The 18,963-nt window shown below is 43.4% G+C and overlaps 1 protein-coding gene across 2 annotated transcripts in view; it reads right to left on the bottom strand.

The window, feature by feature from the left end:
- The window catches only part of LOC105865038 (mastermind-like domain-containing protein 1), a 114,764-nt gene that overhangs the window by 20,083 nt on the left and 75,718 nt on the right, over positions 1 to 18,963 (bottom strand). Inside the window, exon 2 of one of the 2 annotated variants that reach the window (XM_020284876.2) lies at positions 15,254 to 15,412. In XM_020284876.2, coding sequence (XP_020140465.2) covers positions 15,254 to 15,349 — 96 coding nt within the window. In that variant the 5' untranslated portion in view covers positions 15,350 to 15,412. Of the gene's footprint in view, positions 1 to 15,253; positions 16,634 to 18,963 lie in introns of those variants that run through there. The other variant, XM_075999674.1, reaches the window with a different exon arrangement.

Raw genomic sequence — 18,963 nt, 5'->3', positions numbered from 1 at the left:
ATATTATATCTAGAAAACCCCAAAGATTCAACCAAGAAACTCCTGGAACTGATCAATGAATTTAGTAAAGTCTAAGGATACAAAATCAATACAAAGAAATCAGAGGCATTCATATACGCCAACAACAATCTAATGGAGAACCAAATCAAAGACTCAATTCCCTTCACAATAGCAACAAAGAAATTAAGGTACCTAGGAATATACTTAACCAAGGAGGTAAAGACCTCTACAGGGAGAACTATGAAACACTGTGGAAGGAAATAGCAGAGGATGTAAACAGATGGAAATCTATACCATGCTCATGGATCGGCAAACTCAACATCATCAAAATGTCTATACTACCCAAACCTATCTACAGATTCAATGCAATACCTATTAAAATCCCATCAGCATTCTTCACAGATATAGAAAAAATAATTTTACGCTTCGTATGGAACCAAAGAAGACCTCGAATATCAAAAGCAATTCTAGGCAACAAAAACAAAATGAGAGGCATTAATATGCCAGATATCGAACTATATTACAAACCTGTAGTTATTAAAACAATATTGTATTGGCACAAAAATAGAAATATTGACTGGTGGAATAGATCCGAGAATCCTGATATAAAACCATCCTCATATAGCCATCTAATCTTTGACAAAGCAGGCAAAAACATATGCTGGGGAAAAGAATCCCTTTTCAATATATGGTGCTGGGAAAACTGGATGGCCACCTGTAGCAGTCTAACGCAGGACCCACACCTTTTACCTCTCACAAAAATCAACTCACGCTGGATAACAGACTTAATCCTAAGGTATGAAACTATTAGAATTCTAGAGAAAAAAGTTGGAAACACTCTTCTAGACATCAGCCTAGGCAAAGAATTTATGAAGAAGTCCCCAAAGGCAATCAAAGCAGCAACAAAAATAAATAAATGGGACATGATGAAACTAAAAAGCTTCTGTACAGCCAAAGAAATAGTCATGAAAGTAAACAGACAACCTATAGAATGGGAGAAAATGTTTGCATCCTACACATCCGATAAGGGGCTGATAACTAGAATATACTTAGAACTCACGAATATCAGCAAGAGAAAAACAAATAATCCTATTAAAAAGTGGGTAAAGGACTTGCACAGAAACTTTTCTAAAGAAGATAGAAGAATGGCCAACAAACATATGAAAAAATGTTCAACATCTCTAATCATCAAGGAAATGCAAATCAAAACTACAATGAGATATCACTTAACTCCAGTGAGAATGGCCTTTATCAGAAAGTCTCCAAACAATAAATGCTGGCATGGATGTGGAGAGACAGGAACACTCCTACACTGCTGGTGGGACTGTAAACTAGTTCAACCTCTGTGGAAAGCAATATGGAGATACCTTAAAGCGATACAAGTGAATCTACCATTTGACCCAGCAATCCCATTGCTGGGCATCTACCCTAGAGATCCAATGACACTCTACAAAAATGACACCTGCACTCGAATGTTTATAGCAGCACAATTCATAATTGCAAGGCTGTGGAAACAGCCCAAATGCCCATCAATCCAAGAATGGATTAATAAAATGTGGTATATGTATACTGTTCAGTACTATTCAGCTCCAAGAAACAACGGTGATATAGCACATGTTATATTTTCCTGGTTAGAGCTGGACCCCATACTATTAAGTGAAGTTTCCCATAATGGAAAAAAAAAGCACCACATATACTCACCAGCAAACTGGTATTAACTGAGCAGCACCTATGTGGACACATAGGTACTACAGTAATAGGATACTGGGCACATGGGAGGGGGGAGGGGGGCGGGTATATACATACATAATGAGTGAGATGTGCACCATCTGGGGGATGGTCATGCTGGAGACTCAGACTTGTGGGGGGAGGGGAGAAAGGGCATTTATTCAAACCTTAAAATCTGTACCCCCATAATATGCTAAAATAAAAAAAAAACAGTGGAAAGAACAAGAGCAACCAATTACAGAGCTTCTCTTCAAGCCTTTTACTACATCAATTCCTTTCATCTTCATCATAACCATGCAAGTTTAGAAATCTGGGTGCTGAGATGAAAAGGCCTTTGGCCCAGGGCTTTCTGGGGAGCACACTGTCTGGAAGGCACAGCCAGAAGACAGCTCTGCTGGACCCATGCAGCCCCTCTCCTTTCCCAGCATGATAAATAAGTGACCCTATTAGAATTGCAGTGGCAACGTCAGGGACCAAGGTGACTGCCCACTCCATTGCCAGGGTACCACCTAGAGTAGTTTATATGGGGCAAATAGAAAACAGTTGCTGTGGGAACATTTAAGATCTACTGTCTTGGCAAATTTCAAACATACAGTACAGTATTACTAACTCTAGTCACCATGCTGTACATTATTTTCCCAGCACCACTCATCCTACAGCTGAAAGCTTATGCCCTTTGACCAGCATCTCCCATTTCCCCTTGGCACCCTTGGCAACCACCCTCCTACTCTCTGTTTCTGAGTTCAAAAAAAGTGAGTTCTATGAGTTCGGACAAAAAAAAGTAACTAGGTGAGATGACAGATATGTGACCAATTTGATTGTGGTAATTGTTTCACAATATATATGCATATGAAACTGTCAACATTGTACCCATACAATTTTATTTGTCAATCATACCTCAATAAAGCTTGAAAGAAGAAAGAAAAAGAAAGAAGAATAGTTGCTGGTTGATTAAAGCCTTTTTCCTGTACCAAGGTAGAGATCTCTGCTTTGGGGACTGAAGCTTATACAATCTGGGGGCCTCTTTATGAGAGAATATAATGGCAACAGGGTTTAGATCATGTAGAAATTTCCCTGCTTGAGAAATCCAACTGCTGTGTAGGTGGGAAAAGACTCCAGAGATGCCTTATTAGTCCAGTGCATTCTAGAGGGGTGTGCTGTCTATGGCCTCTTCCTGTTAGGACACACCAAAAGACAGATGCTCCCAGCACTGGCCACAGTGGCTTTAAAAACAATTTCTGTCCAGAAAATACCTTCCCATTTGGTCAGAGGAGTCACATGCTTGCCACATAAGCCCATTTTAGCCACTGAGTGCCAACTTTTGGCCTGCAGAGGTACTAACCCAGTTAGTAGACTTAGAGCTGGGCTGGCGAGCTCTGATGCCCTAGAAGCTGAGGCTAAGAGAGGACATAGAATAAGGAGCATCAGGTCAGTCCAGAGACCCTCCCCATGGCCTCGGTCTTCTCTTTTTTAATTAAGGTAAAATTGACATAGCATGAAATTAAAGTTTTTAAATGTACAATTCAGTGGTATGTAGGACACTCACAATGTTGTGCAACCATCACTTCTATCTAGTTTCAGAACTTTTTTATTGCCCCAAATGGAAAGCCCTTAGTCATTAAGCAGTCACTCCCCACTCCTTCCTCCCTCGGCCCTTGGCAACCACCTTATGTCTCTGTGGATTTGCCTGTTCTGGATATTTCATGTAAATAGGATTGTATAATATGTGACCTTTTGCATGTGGCTTCTTTCCCCAGAGTAATATTTTCTAGGTTCATCCATTGTTGTGTTCCATTGTCAAATAGTATTCCATTGTATGGATGTGTCACATTGTGTCTATCCATTCATCCTTCGATGGACATTAGGGTTGTTTCTATCTTTTGGCTGCTGTGAATAATGCTGGTATCAACATTTGTGTATACTTTTTTTTTGTTGAACACTGTTTTTGATTCTTTTGTGTATATGCCAAGGAGTGGAATTGCTGGGTCATAGGGTCATTCTATGTTTAATTTTCCGAGGAACCACCATACTGTTTCCCACAACCGAGGTCCCCTTGGAAACTTCCATCATTGGAGCTATAATGGAACGGCATCAGGGAGAGCTGAGACTCCAAGCTGACATCCAGGTCAACAAAGAGAAACTTCTATGGCTTCTTTAGAGAAGCACCTTTCTGCTCCTGCTGCCTGTCTGCAGCACACTGTACCACAGGCTCTGCCAGGACCAGGGGCAGATGTAGGCAATGCTTTTCCCATCTTCAGACCAAATGAAGACATCCAGAGGCTGCCTCCATGCTATTAGTGAGCGCTAACACCTAGCAGAGGCTGAGGGCCAAGGGAAAAAGAATGAATACACGTGAAGAACAGAGGTTTGTTTTCCTTACCTTCTCAAGGCCAAGTGTCCTTTCTGATCTAAAATTACTACATGGAGAAGGACTTGGCAAAGCCTTAGTATCCTATTGGCAGGTTATTGCCATTCGAATTGGAGAGGACATTATATCCCCTTCCTGGCTGGGAATGAGCCATCTAGCATGGACTGCATTGACCTTGGGCAAGAAACTTTTCTGAAGGCCTTGTCTTCCACAAGCCTGTTCTGCTGCACCCATCCCTCCACTTCCTAGCACCTCCAGCCCAGTAGTTCTACATCTGGAACTGCAAAAAGGTGAGTTCATCATATATTTCCCTATCTACTCAACCACGAGGGAGACCCCCCCCCCCCAAAGAGCCCTCTCTGGGAACAACATGGCCAGAAGCAGCAAGAGATGTGCTTGCACATAGACTGGGCAGAGTCTGCTAGTGCAGGGGGTATGTGTCTGAGACGCTGGCTCTGCATTTTTATGCACATGCAAATACAGGAAATGGCCCCTAGTAGCAAAGCCTTTTCAGGGATATGGGGGGATTTATGATGTTCATGAAAATGACATAAGCACTCTAACAGTAGGCTGAAGTGAACTATACAGACTCTCAGGATGTTGAACTTTTCTAGTTCTCAGGCCTAAGTCTTGATGTTACCAACTACAGGCCTTTGTAAGATTCCAGCCCCTGTCAGTGGACAACGTACTTTCTCATCCACTTCCCTTTGATTCTAACAACAACCCCAGGAGGTAGGTGGGGCTTTGCTTAGGATTCCTGTTTTACACATGGGTAAACTGAGGCACAGAAGGGCCAGGTGACTTACTAAAGTCACACAGTTAGTCAGTGGCAGAGCAGAGCCTGGAACTCAGGGCTCCAGAGTGCAGACCAGGTAGCAGAGGCTCAAGAACCTCAGGCATGTACCCTGGTAGATGCGTGGATACCTCAGCCATCAGCCACCCTTACCCAAATCAAGCCAGAGGTTATTCTAGGGCACAAGAGAAGGTCATTTCAGCTCTGCATACTTACTTAGACTGCTATTAAGTCTCAGTGGTGGCAGTTTCAATTTGCCTGTAGGGATTGTTGTACTTGCCCCAAGGCTTTCCAAACCACATATGTCAGGGTACTGGCAGATAGCAGAGACCTCAAAGAAGAAAGCTTCTATTACAACTTTTACTATGGACATTAGCATAGCTTAACTGCTGGTTCTACCAGGCCCAACCTTTTGGTTGTAAATCCCTTAACATGCCCTCAAGTGTCAGGGTACACTGCTGTGTATCTGGACTGCCAGACACTCCTTGCACATTAAGGACTTAGCAGGTGAATGGATGATCTGACCATACAAAGAAAGTTCTGGACACCAAATTCCAATAGCAGAACTTAGCAGGGTGGGGTGGTGAGAGGGCTGGAGACAGGCCTTGAATTCTCACAGTCTAAACCTTGTCTCTAATTTTTTTTTTTTTTTTTTTTTTGAGACAGAGTCTCACTTTGTTGCCCGGGCTAGAGTGAGTGCCGTGGCGTCAGCCTAGCTCACAGCAACCTCAAACTCCTGGGCTCCAGTGATCCTTCTGCCTCAGCCTCCCGGGTAGCTGGGACTACAGGCATGCGCCACCATGCCCGGCTAATTTTTTTTTATATATATATCAGTTGGCCAATTAATTTCTTTCTATTTATAGTAGAGACGGGGTCTCGCTCAGGCTGGTTTTGAACTCCTGACCTTGACCTTGTCTCTAATTGGTGGTCACGTTGGGCAAGTCATTTTTCCTTCTGATCCTATTTTCTTACCTATAAAATAGGGAGAGTGAAGCCTATCACATAAATTTGTTACAAGGATTATATGAGCTTAGAAATGTAAAGTTAGCACAGTGCCTGGCATGGTGTGGCTACCAAACAAATATTATCTCTCTTCGCACTCTTCAAAATGCAAACACATTCTTGGTGGCCCTAAAATAGCCTTTAACATGGTTTACTCAGCAGCATTTGCCATTCAAGGCAGATCGGCCTTTAGTCATTGGCTGTGCTCCTGAACAGCTGTGTGCAAGGCTAAATTTTATAAACCAAATCATAATAAAATGCAGCAGGAATCTGTCATTGAAAAGAAATCCTCAGTATATCCTTTTATGAAGTGAAAGATCTCTCATCCAAACCTGTCTTTTTTTAGAAGTGTGCATTTGGGAGTATTGCCCTTTCTTATAATGAATTCTAATTCAATTTTGGCCACAAACGCATGCTGATGTTTCACAGCTCCAAAGCACACAGCAACAGGAGCAGGCTATATACTGAAAATGATAATTTAAAAACCTATATTTATTTCACTCTATATGAACAATGTCTGTGACTGCATCATGGAAAGTTTCTTATACCCACATGCATGTGCACGAGAGAGAGAGAGAAAGTGGTGGTGGAGTGGTGGTGGTAGAGGTGATGATGATAGTAACAATGGTAATGGTAGAGACGGTGATGGTGGTGATGATGGAGGTAATAGTGGTGGTGGTGGTGGTAGTGGTGACAATGACAGTAGTGGTGATGATGGTAGTGGCGATGGGCATGGTGGTGATGCTGGAGAGCATGGGGGTGTTCCCATAGCATATTTCCTTCTTGTTATACCACTCTGTATGGAGCTCCACTGACAGTCAGAGGAAGAAGGCTTACTCTGAATGTGTTATTAACAGAAATCTCAAAACAGTCTGTCCCCATGTAGCCATTCATAATTATCTTTTTCTTACCTGGAAAATTAAAGCTAAATTACTGGGGAAAACACAGGAGATTTTTGTTTGTTAACGTGCTGCCAATAAGGTAATTTTATGTCAGATTTAACTACAGGCAAGGGCAAGGCATTTCTATGTTCCTTAGATGTCATGTGGATTAAAAAAACAAAAGAATGAACAGTAGTGAGCTACTGTACACTTAGCTCTTTGAAGCCATACATTCAGAAAGCAGATGTTGAGTGTTGATGTTTGGGGACTGGCTTCCTGGAGGTATTCTATATAGGCCAAGTTCATTGTTCTAAACCGTAAAGGCTTGACTTGAAGGAGGAAAAGAGGCACAAAAGTGTTTAGCTTTTCTGACAGCATCACACAGGCAGCCCTAACACTAGACAACTTTAGCACCTGAAGCTGGTTCTAGAAAAAGAGACAGGTAGATAGAGTGGCACTAGGCTCCCCCAACTACAGAGATGAAGGATTCTAAGAGCACAGGGGGGGTTGCACAGGGGGCCCAGAACAGATACCCCCACCAGAATGAGCACACACCAGGAAGAGAAGTGGTGAACCAGAGAGAAAGAGCTGGAATTCTAGTGGGGCAAACAACAAGCGAATAAAAAGAATAAGATCAGAATGTGAGCAGTATTAGTTAAAAGATTAAAAAAAAATAGGTGATATGATAGAGTGGCTGGTGGCTCTCCTGAGGAGGAGACATTTAAGTGAAGGTCTGAATGCAGGAAGGAGCAGGCCAGGAAAAGGACTGGGTGCTGCAAACTCCACACAGGAAGGCAGCAAGTAGGAAGGCCCTGGGGGAAAGCTCTGGGCCTATTTCAGATCCGGGCAGGCAGTGAAGCATACCTGGTGCACAGTGAGCCTGGGAAGTAGCCATGAGCTGGCCGAGGGCCTTGCAGGTTATGGGAAGGGGCTTGATTGTATGCTGTTCATAGTGGGAAGCCACGAGTAGGGGGTTAAACAAAGGAAGGATCAGCTCCGTCTGTTTGGAAAAGCTCTTTCTAGCAGAAGAAATGAATGTTATAGGAGGAAAAGGGACAGATGTAGAGGCAAGAACTCTCAAGAAATAGTAAATATCAGGCTTTGTAGGCTGTACAGTCTCTGTTGAAACTCTGTGTAGTAGACATGCTAACGACAGGGCATAGCTCTATGTTAATAAAACTTTATTTACAAAAACAGCCTATGGGCTGGATTTAGCTCACAGGCTGTACTTTCCCAACCCCTGACCTAGAGTGTGAGATGAGTATCTTCTTGGAGGGAAATGAGTTTTTTTCTAAATTGCCCTCCTCACACGACAGGGGCCAGATAGGCCCCTTCTCACAGGGGAGTGGACAGGTAGCCTTCTTGGAGCAGAAAAGCTTAAAGATCTACACCATGGTGCAAGTTACGTGACCCTTTCTGAACTGTGTGAGCTATGCAGCAGTCCCAAATGCTATGCTCTCCCTGCACTAATGAGGCTTCTTACTACACAGTGTCAGCAGGTGCCAGGCAGCGGAGGGAAAGAGCATCTCTTGCAGCCTTGCCTTACAGCCTCGTAGGCTGTTGAACAATTTTCACTGTCTAGGGAATTAAAACACACCCTCCTCCCTTGGGCTTTTGGCGTCTCTATGATAATTCCCCTCACTTGCTACCCCTTACCCCCCAATCTCAGGTGCTCTGGCCACCCTTGAGGCTGCCACGTTTGGCCTAAGCATTGCCCGCCTCCACCACACAACACTCTGAAGGCCAGGGTGGTTTCTTGCTCATCTCCATACCCACAAAGTGCCTCACCTCGTGCCAGGATTCAGCTGGCATCTGCAGATTTGAATTTGCCATTGAAGAAGGTGGTACTCTATAAATGATCCTGTCCCCTTCCCATTTCCAGTGTGAGGCCTAGAGCCAATCACTTGTCAAAAACTGTGATGAATTCACTAATTGGTCCAATGACTTGGGGCATGCCCTTTCCCCCCTGTGTGTCCCTGACTTTCTTTTGTGTCCCACAAAGGAGGTAGCCTGGACAATTTCTAAGGGAACTTCTGGCCAAGATGAACAGTAGTCACTACTCATTGAGCACTTTCTGTGTGCCAGGTCCTGAGTCCCAGCTGCAAGGTCACAGGAGCAGCTCTTGGGGTCAAGGAATGAGTGAGTGCTGGATGGAGCTTGGGAGGGTGATGAAACTTGCATTACTGGAGGGAGGTGGACAAAGGTGGGTCTCTGCAAGGGGAGGTGAGGGCAAGGAGGCCAAGAGGGAGGGAGGCAGTGACAGCAGAGCCATGCCTGGGCCTTGGGTCTGTGTCCCCAGTGGTGAAAGCCACAGGCCTGTGGCTCATGCTTGCTTTTCTAACTTTGGAATTTGGGGGATGGGGATCTGGCAATAAGGGAGGAGAGGGTGAGGAGGAGAAGGGAAAGGCAGGAAGGAAGGGGAGGAAAAAGAGGAAGGGGGAGGGTTTGGGCAAATTATTCTATATCAACTGCAGAGATCAAAATCTGTAGCCCAAACCTGAGAAGCACATACTCCCCTCTCCCCCACAAGTCTGGAACGTGGCACGCCAGAGGCAGCTTATAACTCAAATATCTATGTGTAAAAGGCGAAACATTGAGTCCTCCAGCTGGAGACTTTCAGTGAAAGCAAGGGGCCTCAGCCTGCACAGGCCAGTGCAGAGTTCAGAGAGCCCCAGGGCCACACCCCCAGAGCATGGCCCCCAGGTTTGCACACTCGCTAGATGGGAGTGGAGCCTGAGCCTCAGCTCTGCCCTAGAGTCCAGCAGCATCCCCACTCCTCCCTGGGGCAGTTCCACCTCTAGATACCTGTTACCTTTGGACTAATGTCAAGGAAACTGAGGGAAGGGGCTAGGCAGGAATGCATACAAAGCCAGAGGGGTCCCTGAAAGTTCAGAAATAAGCATTGTCAAGCTCCCAGATGCCTGTGGAAGTCAGCTGCAAAGTGGAGCTCCTCTCCCATCCTCCCCTTCAAACAGACTGCGATTGGCAGATCACCGGTTTGCTGAGCAAGGCTACCCAGGCAAGACCCAGATGCCAAGTCCAGTGGTGTCCTACAAGCTGAGCAGTGCTCAGCCCTCGTGCAAGGGATCTGTGTGAAGGCAAGTCGGGTGTCTGGAACAGGAAAGGGCCCTTACTTCAGGAGAAGGAGGAGGGAACAAAGGGAGCGGACAGCTGCATGCTCCACAGGGAAGATCCTCAAAATAGAAAGGCACATACACGCTGCAGCCCTTGACCCAGAATGCTCATAGTGACACCATAAATCCAGCTCTCCTCGGTGCAGTGGGGCTTCTGATGAGACTGTGGGATCCCTGGGGGTCAGGACACACATTTCCCATCACCCTTCTGATGGCAAAAAACTCAGAGCCAATTCTGACCTCCAATCATTAAAAAAGTGCTTACAGTAGTCACGCCTTGTGTGGTTTGGAACATGTGCACATCCATGCCTTGTTCATTATCATCCCAGAAACCCTGATGTAGACAGAGAGCAGAGTTATTAACCCTACTTCACTGATGCGAAAAATGAGGCCCAGAGACTCGTGCCAGATCTCAGGAAGTGGCAGAGACAGCTGTTTCCCTAATGAGCTGGCCCCTGGGACCACCTGGGACTTAGAAGCAGGACCCCTGCACAGGGGCTCCTGTCTCTTGGGGCCAGCTTTTGCACCTGTGACATGCCCACAGACTGCATAAGGCAGGGGATGCTGGCAAAGACTCAAACCCCTGAACCTGGGCTTCCTCTCGAGACTTCTAAGAGTGCTGTTCGCACAATTCACTCCAGTTCCAGCTGGCTGTCCCCACCTCCCCATGGGGATGTTAAGTAGCCTGTCTTTCTGCCAGGCTGGGCAGCGGGTGATGTCGGTCAGAAGGCTCCAGGGAGCCACCAGGATGAAGTAAAGATGCTTCCACTCCACTTGTATATGGGCTATCTCTGTCACTGGAACAAAAGCTCCAGGGCACTTGGGACTCTTTTGTACACTGCTCTAGGCTGAGCACCAGAAGGCCCCACACATATCTGCGCTCCTAATCTGGAAATGGGAAGCAGCAAAGGAGGAGGAGCTTTGGAGGCTGGCACTTGAGTTTGAGAGCCGACTTTACAGCCTCTTGCCTGTGTGATACTGGGAAAATCTCCATCATCTCTGAGCCTCAGCCTCCACTTTGGGGAAGTGAAAATATCAATCTCTATATCACAGGAGCGAATGAGATAATGCACGCAAAGTACCCTGCACAAGAAAGCCACTCAACCACTCTCCTCCTGGTTCCACCAAGAACTACAGAGTAGGATGGATTTGTTTCCAGTGGAGGAAGCCTGGCCATAATTTGCTCCTAGACTGTGTCTAGCATAGGGCTGGGCACACAGAAGGGACTCTAGAAGTGTGGCAGAAGGCCACAGGTCCTTAGAGACCACACCCAACGCCCTCTGACCTCAAGGGGAAAGAGACTTGCTCAAGGTCTCACAAGGTGCTAGCTCTAGCTCTGGAATCAAGTCTGAGGTCTTCTTGTTGAGTCCAGCATTCTCTTTGCTAGGAAAAGCATGTGCCTCCAAAGCTGATGGGCACAAATCTTAAACCTGATCATACACCAGGGGAAGAGGTGACTAGAGCTCCTCTTACTGGCTATTTCTAAGGTCACCAGTCTAATGGAGAGGGATGGATAGAATGGGGCCGGTATTTTTATAGTCATCCAAATCCTCTACATGCCCCATTATGCTGGGGCTCCTTCCTCAGCCCCACTTGCATTTAGAAATGAGAAGGAGACGTGCTGAGGGGTTGGTTTTGGTCACACTGTGTGTAGAAAGCACACTGCATTTGGGGACAACCAAATGACAGCACTTGGTGTAGCTCCCCACCTCTGGGTGGCCATCCTTCTGAAAGTCACTATATTTCTTAGACTTTTTTATCTTTATCTATAAATGAAAATGATAATAATACCTCCCCACCCAGCCACAGAGTGGCTGGGAAACCCAGAAGTAATACTAGGCATGGCAAGTCATTGTAACCAATAGAGTGAGTCATTTATTAACATTAAATGGCTGAACACAGAAGATATGCAAAGAGTACAGTGCTCACTTCCTTCTCCAATGGTACATTTCATGACTGTAACATCCCCATTTTGTCTAGGAGCTGCCTTATGAATGGAACGGGTGGCTGCTCAGAGCTGGGGGAATCTTTGCCACTTGCAGTGAGGTGTAGACTGAGACAGATAGACATGTGACATGCACACTGAATCTCAACTCCACGCAGGCTCCATAGCATTCCCAACTCGGAGTGCTAATACCTTTGAGATCTTCGCACCAGCAACCAATTGACCTACTGATTTGGGAGAAGAGTCAAGATCTTAACTTCTGCCTCCTGTTCAAACTCCATACAGAGACTGGATATCTTATTAACTTTGGATAGATGTCCAAATGTTAAAGAGTTAAAACTCTTCTCCAGATCACAAGAGTCATTAAGTAATCATGCTACTGAATGAATGAACAAATGCTGAAAAGGTACTTGGATTGCTGATATTTCTTATGATGAATTCATGACATGAATTCAGCATCTTGTGGTTTCCAATGTGCTTTGGGATCTAAGAGGAAGAAAAGTATGGTGCTGATGACACTGGGCTCTGAGATCTGCCCCTTCTTAGGTCTGTGACTTTGGTCAAGCTGCTTAACCTCTTTGAGCCTCAGTTTCCTACGGATAATAATAACCTCTTCTTCTCAGGGTTATCATGAGGGTTAGGAGATAATGTCCCCCAAATACTTAGCAAAGTGCCTAGCACCTAGTCAGTGCCCAATTAAGGGTGGGTTATTCTTACTCTTGGTTCATTTGAACTTTTTTCTCAGGGATAGCAAAAGATGGGGAAAACCCTATGGCTAGATAGCAGTAGATGCAAGACTAGAACCCAGGCATCCTGAGCCTTAGTCTTAGGCTAAGAACAACTATCACACCAGATGCACATTTTCCTGTAAGTGGGAACTCAATTATTTATATGTAAATCTAAAGGCTGTTTAAAAAGAATGCTCCTCTGGGACTGATATAATTTTATTTCAAGACTGTTGAGACATTTTTTTTTTCTTTGTTAGCGTGTTTTTCAGTAAAGGACAAGAGAACCAGTTAAGCTGAATGCCTGAAGCAGCTCTCCTGTTAGGAATACTTTCAGGATGAGGAGAGTGGTGGAAAAAATATGCTCCCAGATGTGCCCATTTTACTGGGATTAGTGTTCAAGATGTCATCCCAGGATGTTATGAAGTGTCAAAGGGAGAGCAAACAATGAAAACATCTGAGATTCAACTAAGACCACACCCTGGAAATGTAAGCCCAGCTCTTGCAAAGGACTTCCGTCTGCCACTCACGTTCTAGGCCAGACCCTTCAATAGCTTGTGTGAACTGCAGGTTTCTTGGTGGACTCCCAGGCCACTGTACTTTTAATCTGTCAGCCTCTTTCCCTCAGTCCACAACCATCCAAATGCCGAGATCCTTAGTGTGTACAACAGGGTCCGATGTTAGCACCAGGTACCTTCTGGAGGCTACAGGGATTGATTGACCATGAAAATTCAGCTGTTCTCAGACCAAGAGCTGCCCTGGCTGCTCCCCAGTGGTAGCAGCAGCAACTGGCAGGCCCAGCCAAAGGAGTGGCATCTCTCAGTGTCACCCCCTTTGGAGACCATATGTATTTTCCATGAAGACAAATGTGGTTTCGACTGTGAAGAAGAATCATCTGAGGGAGTTGCTTACGGAGCCTGAGGCATATTTTTTGGATCCGGTCTTCTAGGACAGCTTGGAGTTTCAGAAATGAGCCAGTCAGAGCCAAAGGAAGAGAATGAGGTGTGCCACAGAGGAGGCAGAAAGGGTGATTTTGATCTAGTCCAAGGTGTGACTCTAATGCAATAAATGTGAGTTTTAGCAAAGGCTTAGAAAGGGCTATCGAGCCACCTGCAAATAGAAGTCAAGCCCTGAATGGTGTAAGCAGTGACAACTTCTGCAGAGTAAGAGCACAAATGGCCACGCCAAGGACCAATTTTAAGAACAATCTTCTCTGGAATACAGCATTGAGCTCTGTAGTGATCAAAATCAAAGCAATTACTTACTAGTCACACTTTTTAAAAGAGTATAGGTGGAGGGGGTGAGCATAAGGGGAAGAAGACCCCTGCAACTACAACCTGCCCACCCTTTTCTCCTAGGATTTGGCCCAAGTAAATGGAAACAAGTGGGAAACAAAGGAGAAATTTAAAGTCACGGTGAAACTGATCATGCACTCTGAGTGCATTACCAGGAAGTTTTCCATTACTGACTCAGTTGCTGACCATAAAAAAGAAGACAGAAATAAAAAGGGTAATTAGGATGGAGGTTAGAGATGTCCTTCTAGAAGATGCCTGACTAAACCCTGGCAATTTGGAGGACAGGCTGCTTGCCAAGGAGTACTTCCATCTCTGCCATCCCACCTGACTGCCATCTCTGTGACAGCTGGGATGTCAGTAAATCAAGTTTTGTAAACATTCATACAATCAACTCAATATCACATTCTCAATACATTGTTGGTGGTTGACAATGAGGAAAAAAAAGAAGCAACATTTCAATCACCTTCTCCCACACCTGTGCACATATCAGAATCTCAAAATAAATAGAAAGCTGACTTGCTGAAAGTGGATTGCCCTTGGAATTAGAGAAGACAGACCTTCTAGTTATGTGAAATAGCATTACCTCAGAGCCCAGCCATTCTGGTTCTATGAACAGGAAGGAAGCAGACCCATGGCTCTATAAGAGCAATTTCCTCTCTGCTCTATTAATTTCAGAGATTAAGCAAGTCATTCCTCTGTGGGCCTAATACCCTGAGATAACAGCCATTGTGTTCTGCAACTCCTGCTGAGCTAATCTTGGTAGATTGGCAGTGTTGCAGGTTTTTATTGTCAAATTTAACCAGCCAATGGCTCTCATGGCCCCTTCTATCATCATCCTGTCCCGTAAAACTATCAATGCAATCCCTAACGCTGAGTTCCAGACACTTGGATGATGTCTGGGTTCCCAGGGAAGAAAGTAGAAGTGTGTCAAATGAGTTTAAAAAAGGACACTAGGGCCAGATAGTTGAATGGGAAGCCCTTTCTTTGTTCTATTCACTGGCTTCTTGTTCTCAGTCATACTAGGAATCTCATAAAATATATCCAGGGCTTGCCGTTCTGACTGGTTTCTATTAAGAGAAAAAGTAGAATCTTCTTCCCTCCCATCTTTCCTCTTTTTTCTCCTCAAAGGGGTGCAGTGTAGAGATCACTGGACTGGGAGTCCAGGTGGAGCCTTGGACTGTATTTCCAACTCTTCCAGAAACCCACAAGTGGCAGAGGCAGCTCATCTCCCAGATCTTTTCTAGATCAAATTTGAGCTCCTTATATTTGGGGTGGGTTCCTTGCCACCAAACTTGCACAGAGAATTTCAATAACACATCTTATGTTCATGTTTAAGATTAGAAGCATTCAACACCCCCTCCCCCCATATCCCATTATCTGACCGATTCCTGGAGCTTTCTGGGCTCCTGACGATTTCCCACCATGGCGAAATGGGGAAGTATGCTCTTGATTACAAGCCGACTTTTCCAGTCATCCATTGTTTGACCTGCAATTTTATTCTTGACTCTCCAAGGCGCTTCCCAAACGACCTAGACACAGGGCTTAAGGAGACAAAAAGTACACTGTCTTTCAGATAAGAAGATGAGACTACTGACCCCATGAATCACAGACTTTCACTTTGAGGACAGGTTTGTGTGGAGTCAGCCACATTCTTTCCCTGTCTCTCTTCCCACCCCACCACCCTCATTGAGCACCCGCACCCCCAAGGATGAGGGCCACTTCTGTGAGGCAGTTGGCTGGGATGAAATGGCAGTCGTTGGCCAGGGGGCAGAACAAAGTTCTGGGCTTACAGGCAGGGAATGTGGGTCCCAGGTCTGGCTTTAATTTTGTGTGATATGTAGTGGGACCCAGGGAAAGGTTTTTCTGATTTTTGAGATGCAGTTTCCTTATATATATAAAAAAAACATGGTGGTTGAATCAGGTGATGACTTAGGGCCCCTTCAGCTCTACTAGAGTAAGCCTTATGGTCTATAGAACGATTCTGGCCTGGTTAAGACCTAAGCCAAGCGAACTGACCAACAGTTCAAAGCCTTACAGACATTGGAAGGAAGCAGTGGATGTTGAAAGAGGCTCATGAAACCCTGGTGCACTGGTTTAAAGGAAACTAACTGGGCAGGAGATGACCACATCAACTCCAATGTATGCTTTCTACAATGGATAAGCAGACATATGAAAACCCAGAGAAAGCCGTCATTTATTTTTGTTTTTCATGGGTAGACCTGAAATAAGAGCTCTGTTAACGCATTCATATATAAAGGCACCTCTACTTCCCATAAACCTCCTATGCAATATAGCACCAGGCTCTAAAATCTCAATGTCCAAACTTCTACCTCTGGAAAGATTGAGAAGTACTTTTTCTCATTCTCCTACTGAGTACAACCAAAACCTCTGGATATCACATATAGAACAAATATAACAAGATACCAAAAGGTGGAAATAAAAGGGTAGACTAGCTAGAGACCTTGGGACCTGAGCAATGATGTAGCATTGACTTTCCTGGATTTTCTTTTTGCCTTATATATGTCAGACTTGAAGCTGAAGAAGCCCATAACCCAGAATGCCAATGGGCACTGACAAAAAGGCCCCAACAAAAGCCTGCTCTGTCTAGCAAAAGAACCAGCAAAGGGGTAGCCTATCAGGATAGAAAACCTTTAGATAATAACTGTGTTCTAATCTAGCTAAACCCATTCCATACCATCAGCAAAGGGCAAGTGGGGGAGGCCTAGACTTCACCTTCACTTGGAAGTAATGAGGTGTTCTTCCCCATCCCTACTAGGGTGGTATCACTAGAGGCCTAGTGGGGAGATGAACTCTCAACCCTGCCCAGCAGTAATGTGACTAACTTCCCTAATGTCAATGAAGGCTAAATGGGAAACCTGGACTTCTATACTCATCTGACAGAAATAAGATGGTGTCCCCCTTCCATGGCAGAGCAGTGTCATAGGAAGTCAGTTAAAACAGAAGATTTAAATATGATCCATTCTTTTAACACAATATCCCAAATATCCAAGTTTTAATACAAAAGTGCTTGTCATACCAAGAACTGAGAAGATCTCAAGCTGATGAAAAATATTATCAAGAGATGCCAACAGCAAGATGACACAGATGTTAAAATTATCTGGTTAAAATGCTTCAACCAACAATTATGACCATGCTTGAAACAAGTGAAAAAACAGAGAAAGTTTCAGCAAAGAAATATAATTTTCAGCAAAGAAACAGAAAATATATAGAAGAACCAAATAGAAATTTATAACGCAAAATACAATAACTTACATAAACTCAATGGAGGGGATCAAGAAGATAATAGAAAGGACAGAGGAAAGAATTAATATAGAACAACAGAAATTACCCAATGCAAACAGAAAGAAAACAGACTAGAAAAAAATGAAAAGAGAATCAGGGACATATGGAATTATTAACAAAAGATGTAACTTTAATGTCATTGGAATTCCAGGAGAGGAAAGGGAGAATGAGACTTAAAAAAGTATCCAAAGAAATAGTTGCTGAAACTCCCCAAATCTGACAAAAGACATAAATCTGGAAATGTAAAAAGTTGAGTGAACCTCAAACAGTATAAGTCCAAAGAAATCCATTCCAAGACTCATGATAGCCAAAATTCTGAAATGTGAAGACAAAGCCTTGAATGCAGTGAGAGGGAAATGACACCTTACCTATAGAGGAAAAGAAATTTTGAATGACAGTGGACTTTTGATCAGAAACCATGGAAGCCAGAAGGAAATGGCACAATATTTTTCAAGTACTGTAAAAATAGATCTGTCAACCCAGAATTCTATACTCAGTGAGTATAGAATTATATATATTATAGCATACTACAGATAGATACAGAAGGGGGATCAAGACATTCTGAGATGAAGGGAAACTGAGAGAATTTGTCAACTAAGAGAATCTCTAAAAGAAATTCTCTAAGCAGAAAGGAATGATAAAAGAAAAAATCTTGGACATCAGGCAGAAAGAACAATGGAGAGAGAAAAATATGGATAAATATCATAGACGTTCTTCCTCTTCTTGAGTTTTCTAAATTATGTTTCATGGTTGAAGCACCAATTATAACATTATCTGATGTGGTTCTAAATGTATGTGGAAGAAATTCTTAACATCATTACATTATAAATGAGGAGGGAGGGAAAGGGATGAAAACAAGTAAGATTTCTACACCTCACTGAAACTGGGAAAATGTCAACACCAATACACCATTATAAGTTGTATGTGTGTATATACATATGTAATGCCTACAGCAACCACTAAAAATGTTTTACAAAAATATAGACTGAAAAACTTTATACATGAATCAAATAGAATACTAATAATTATGCAACGAACCCACAAGAAGTCAGAAAAAAGAAAAGAGAAAAACGAAAACCAGAGAATAAACAGAAAACAAAAATAAATGGGCAGAACTAAGCACTAATTTATATTGATAACTACATTAAATGAAAATGGTTTAAATATACCAAATAAAAGACAGAGATTAAAAAAATAGAAGTGGCTCTAGTAATAAAGTAAACTTCAGAGCAAAGAAAATTAGCAGGGATGGCTAGAGACATTACATAATGATAAAAGGGTCAATCAAATAAGAAGACATAGTAACCCTAAATATGTATGTTCTGAACAACAGAGCTTCAAAACGTAGTAAGCAAATGTTACTAGGACTGAAAGGAGAAGTAGAAAAATCCACATTTATAGTTGAAGACTTCAACAGCCTCTCTCAACAATTGACAGAACTAGACAGAAAATCAACAAGTTTTGAACCAAACAAAAGATTTCAATAGGACCTAACTGACATTATAGAATGTTCCACTGAAAAATAATAAAATTTACATTTTTTCAAGAATCAAAAGAATATATATCAAGATAGACATATTATGGACCATAAAATGCCAGAAAAATATAAAAGAATTAAAATAATACATAATACTTTCTTTGACTATAATGGAATCAAATAGGAAACAGTACAGAAAGACAACATGAAAATCTCCAAACACCTAGAAATTAAACAGCACACTTTAAATAAATTTGTGGGTCAAAGAAGGGGGTCTTAAGAGAAATAAAAACTACATTGAACTGAATGAAA

The sequence above is a fragment of the Microcebus murinus genome, chromosome X (assembly GCF_040939455.1).
Source record: "Microcebus murinus isolate Inina chromosome X, M.murinus_Inina_mat1.0, whole genome shotgun sequence".
Lineage (NCBI taxonomy): Eukaryota > Metazoa > Chordata > Mammalia > Primates > Cheirogaleidae > Microcebus > Microcebus murinus.
This window is presented reverse-complemented; position numbering and strand designations above follow the sequence as displayed.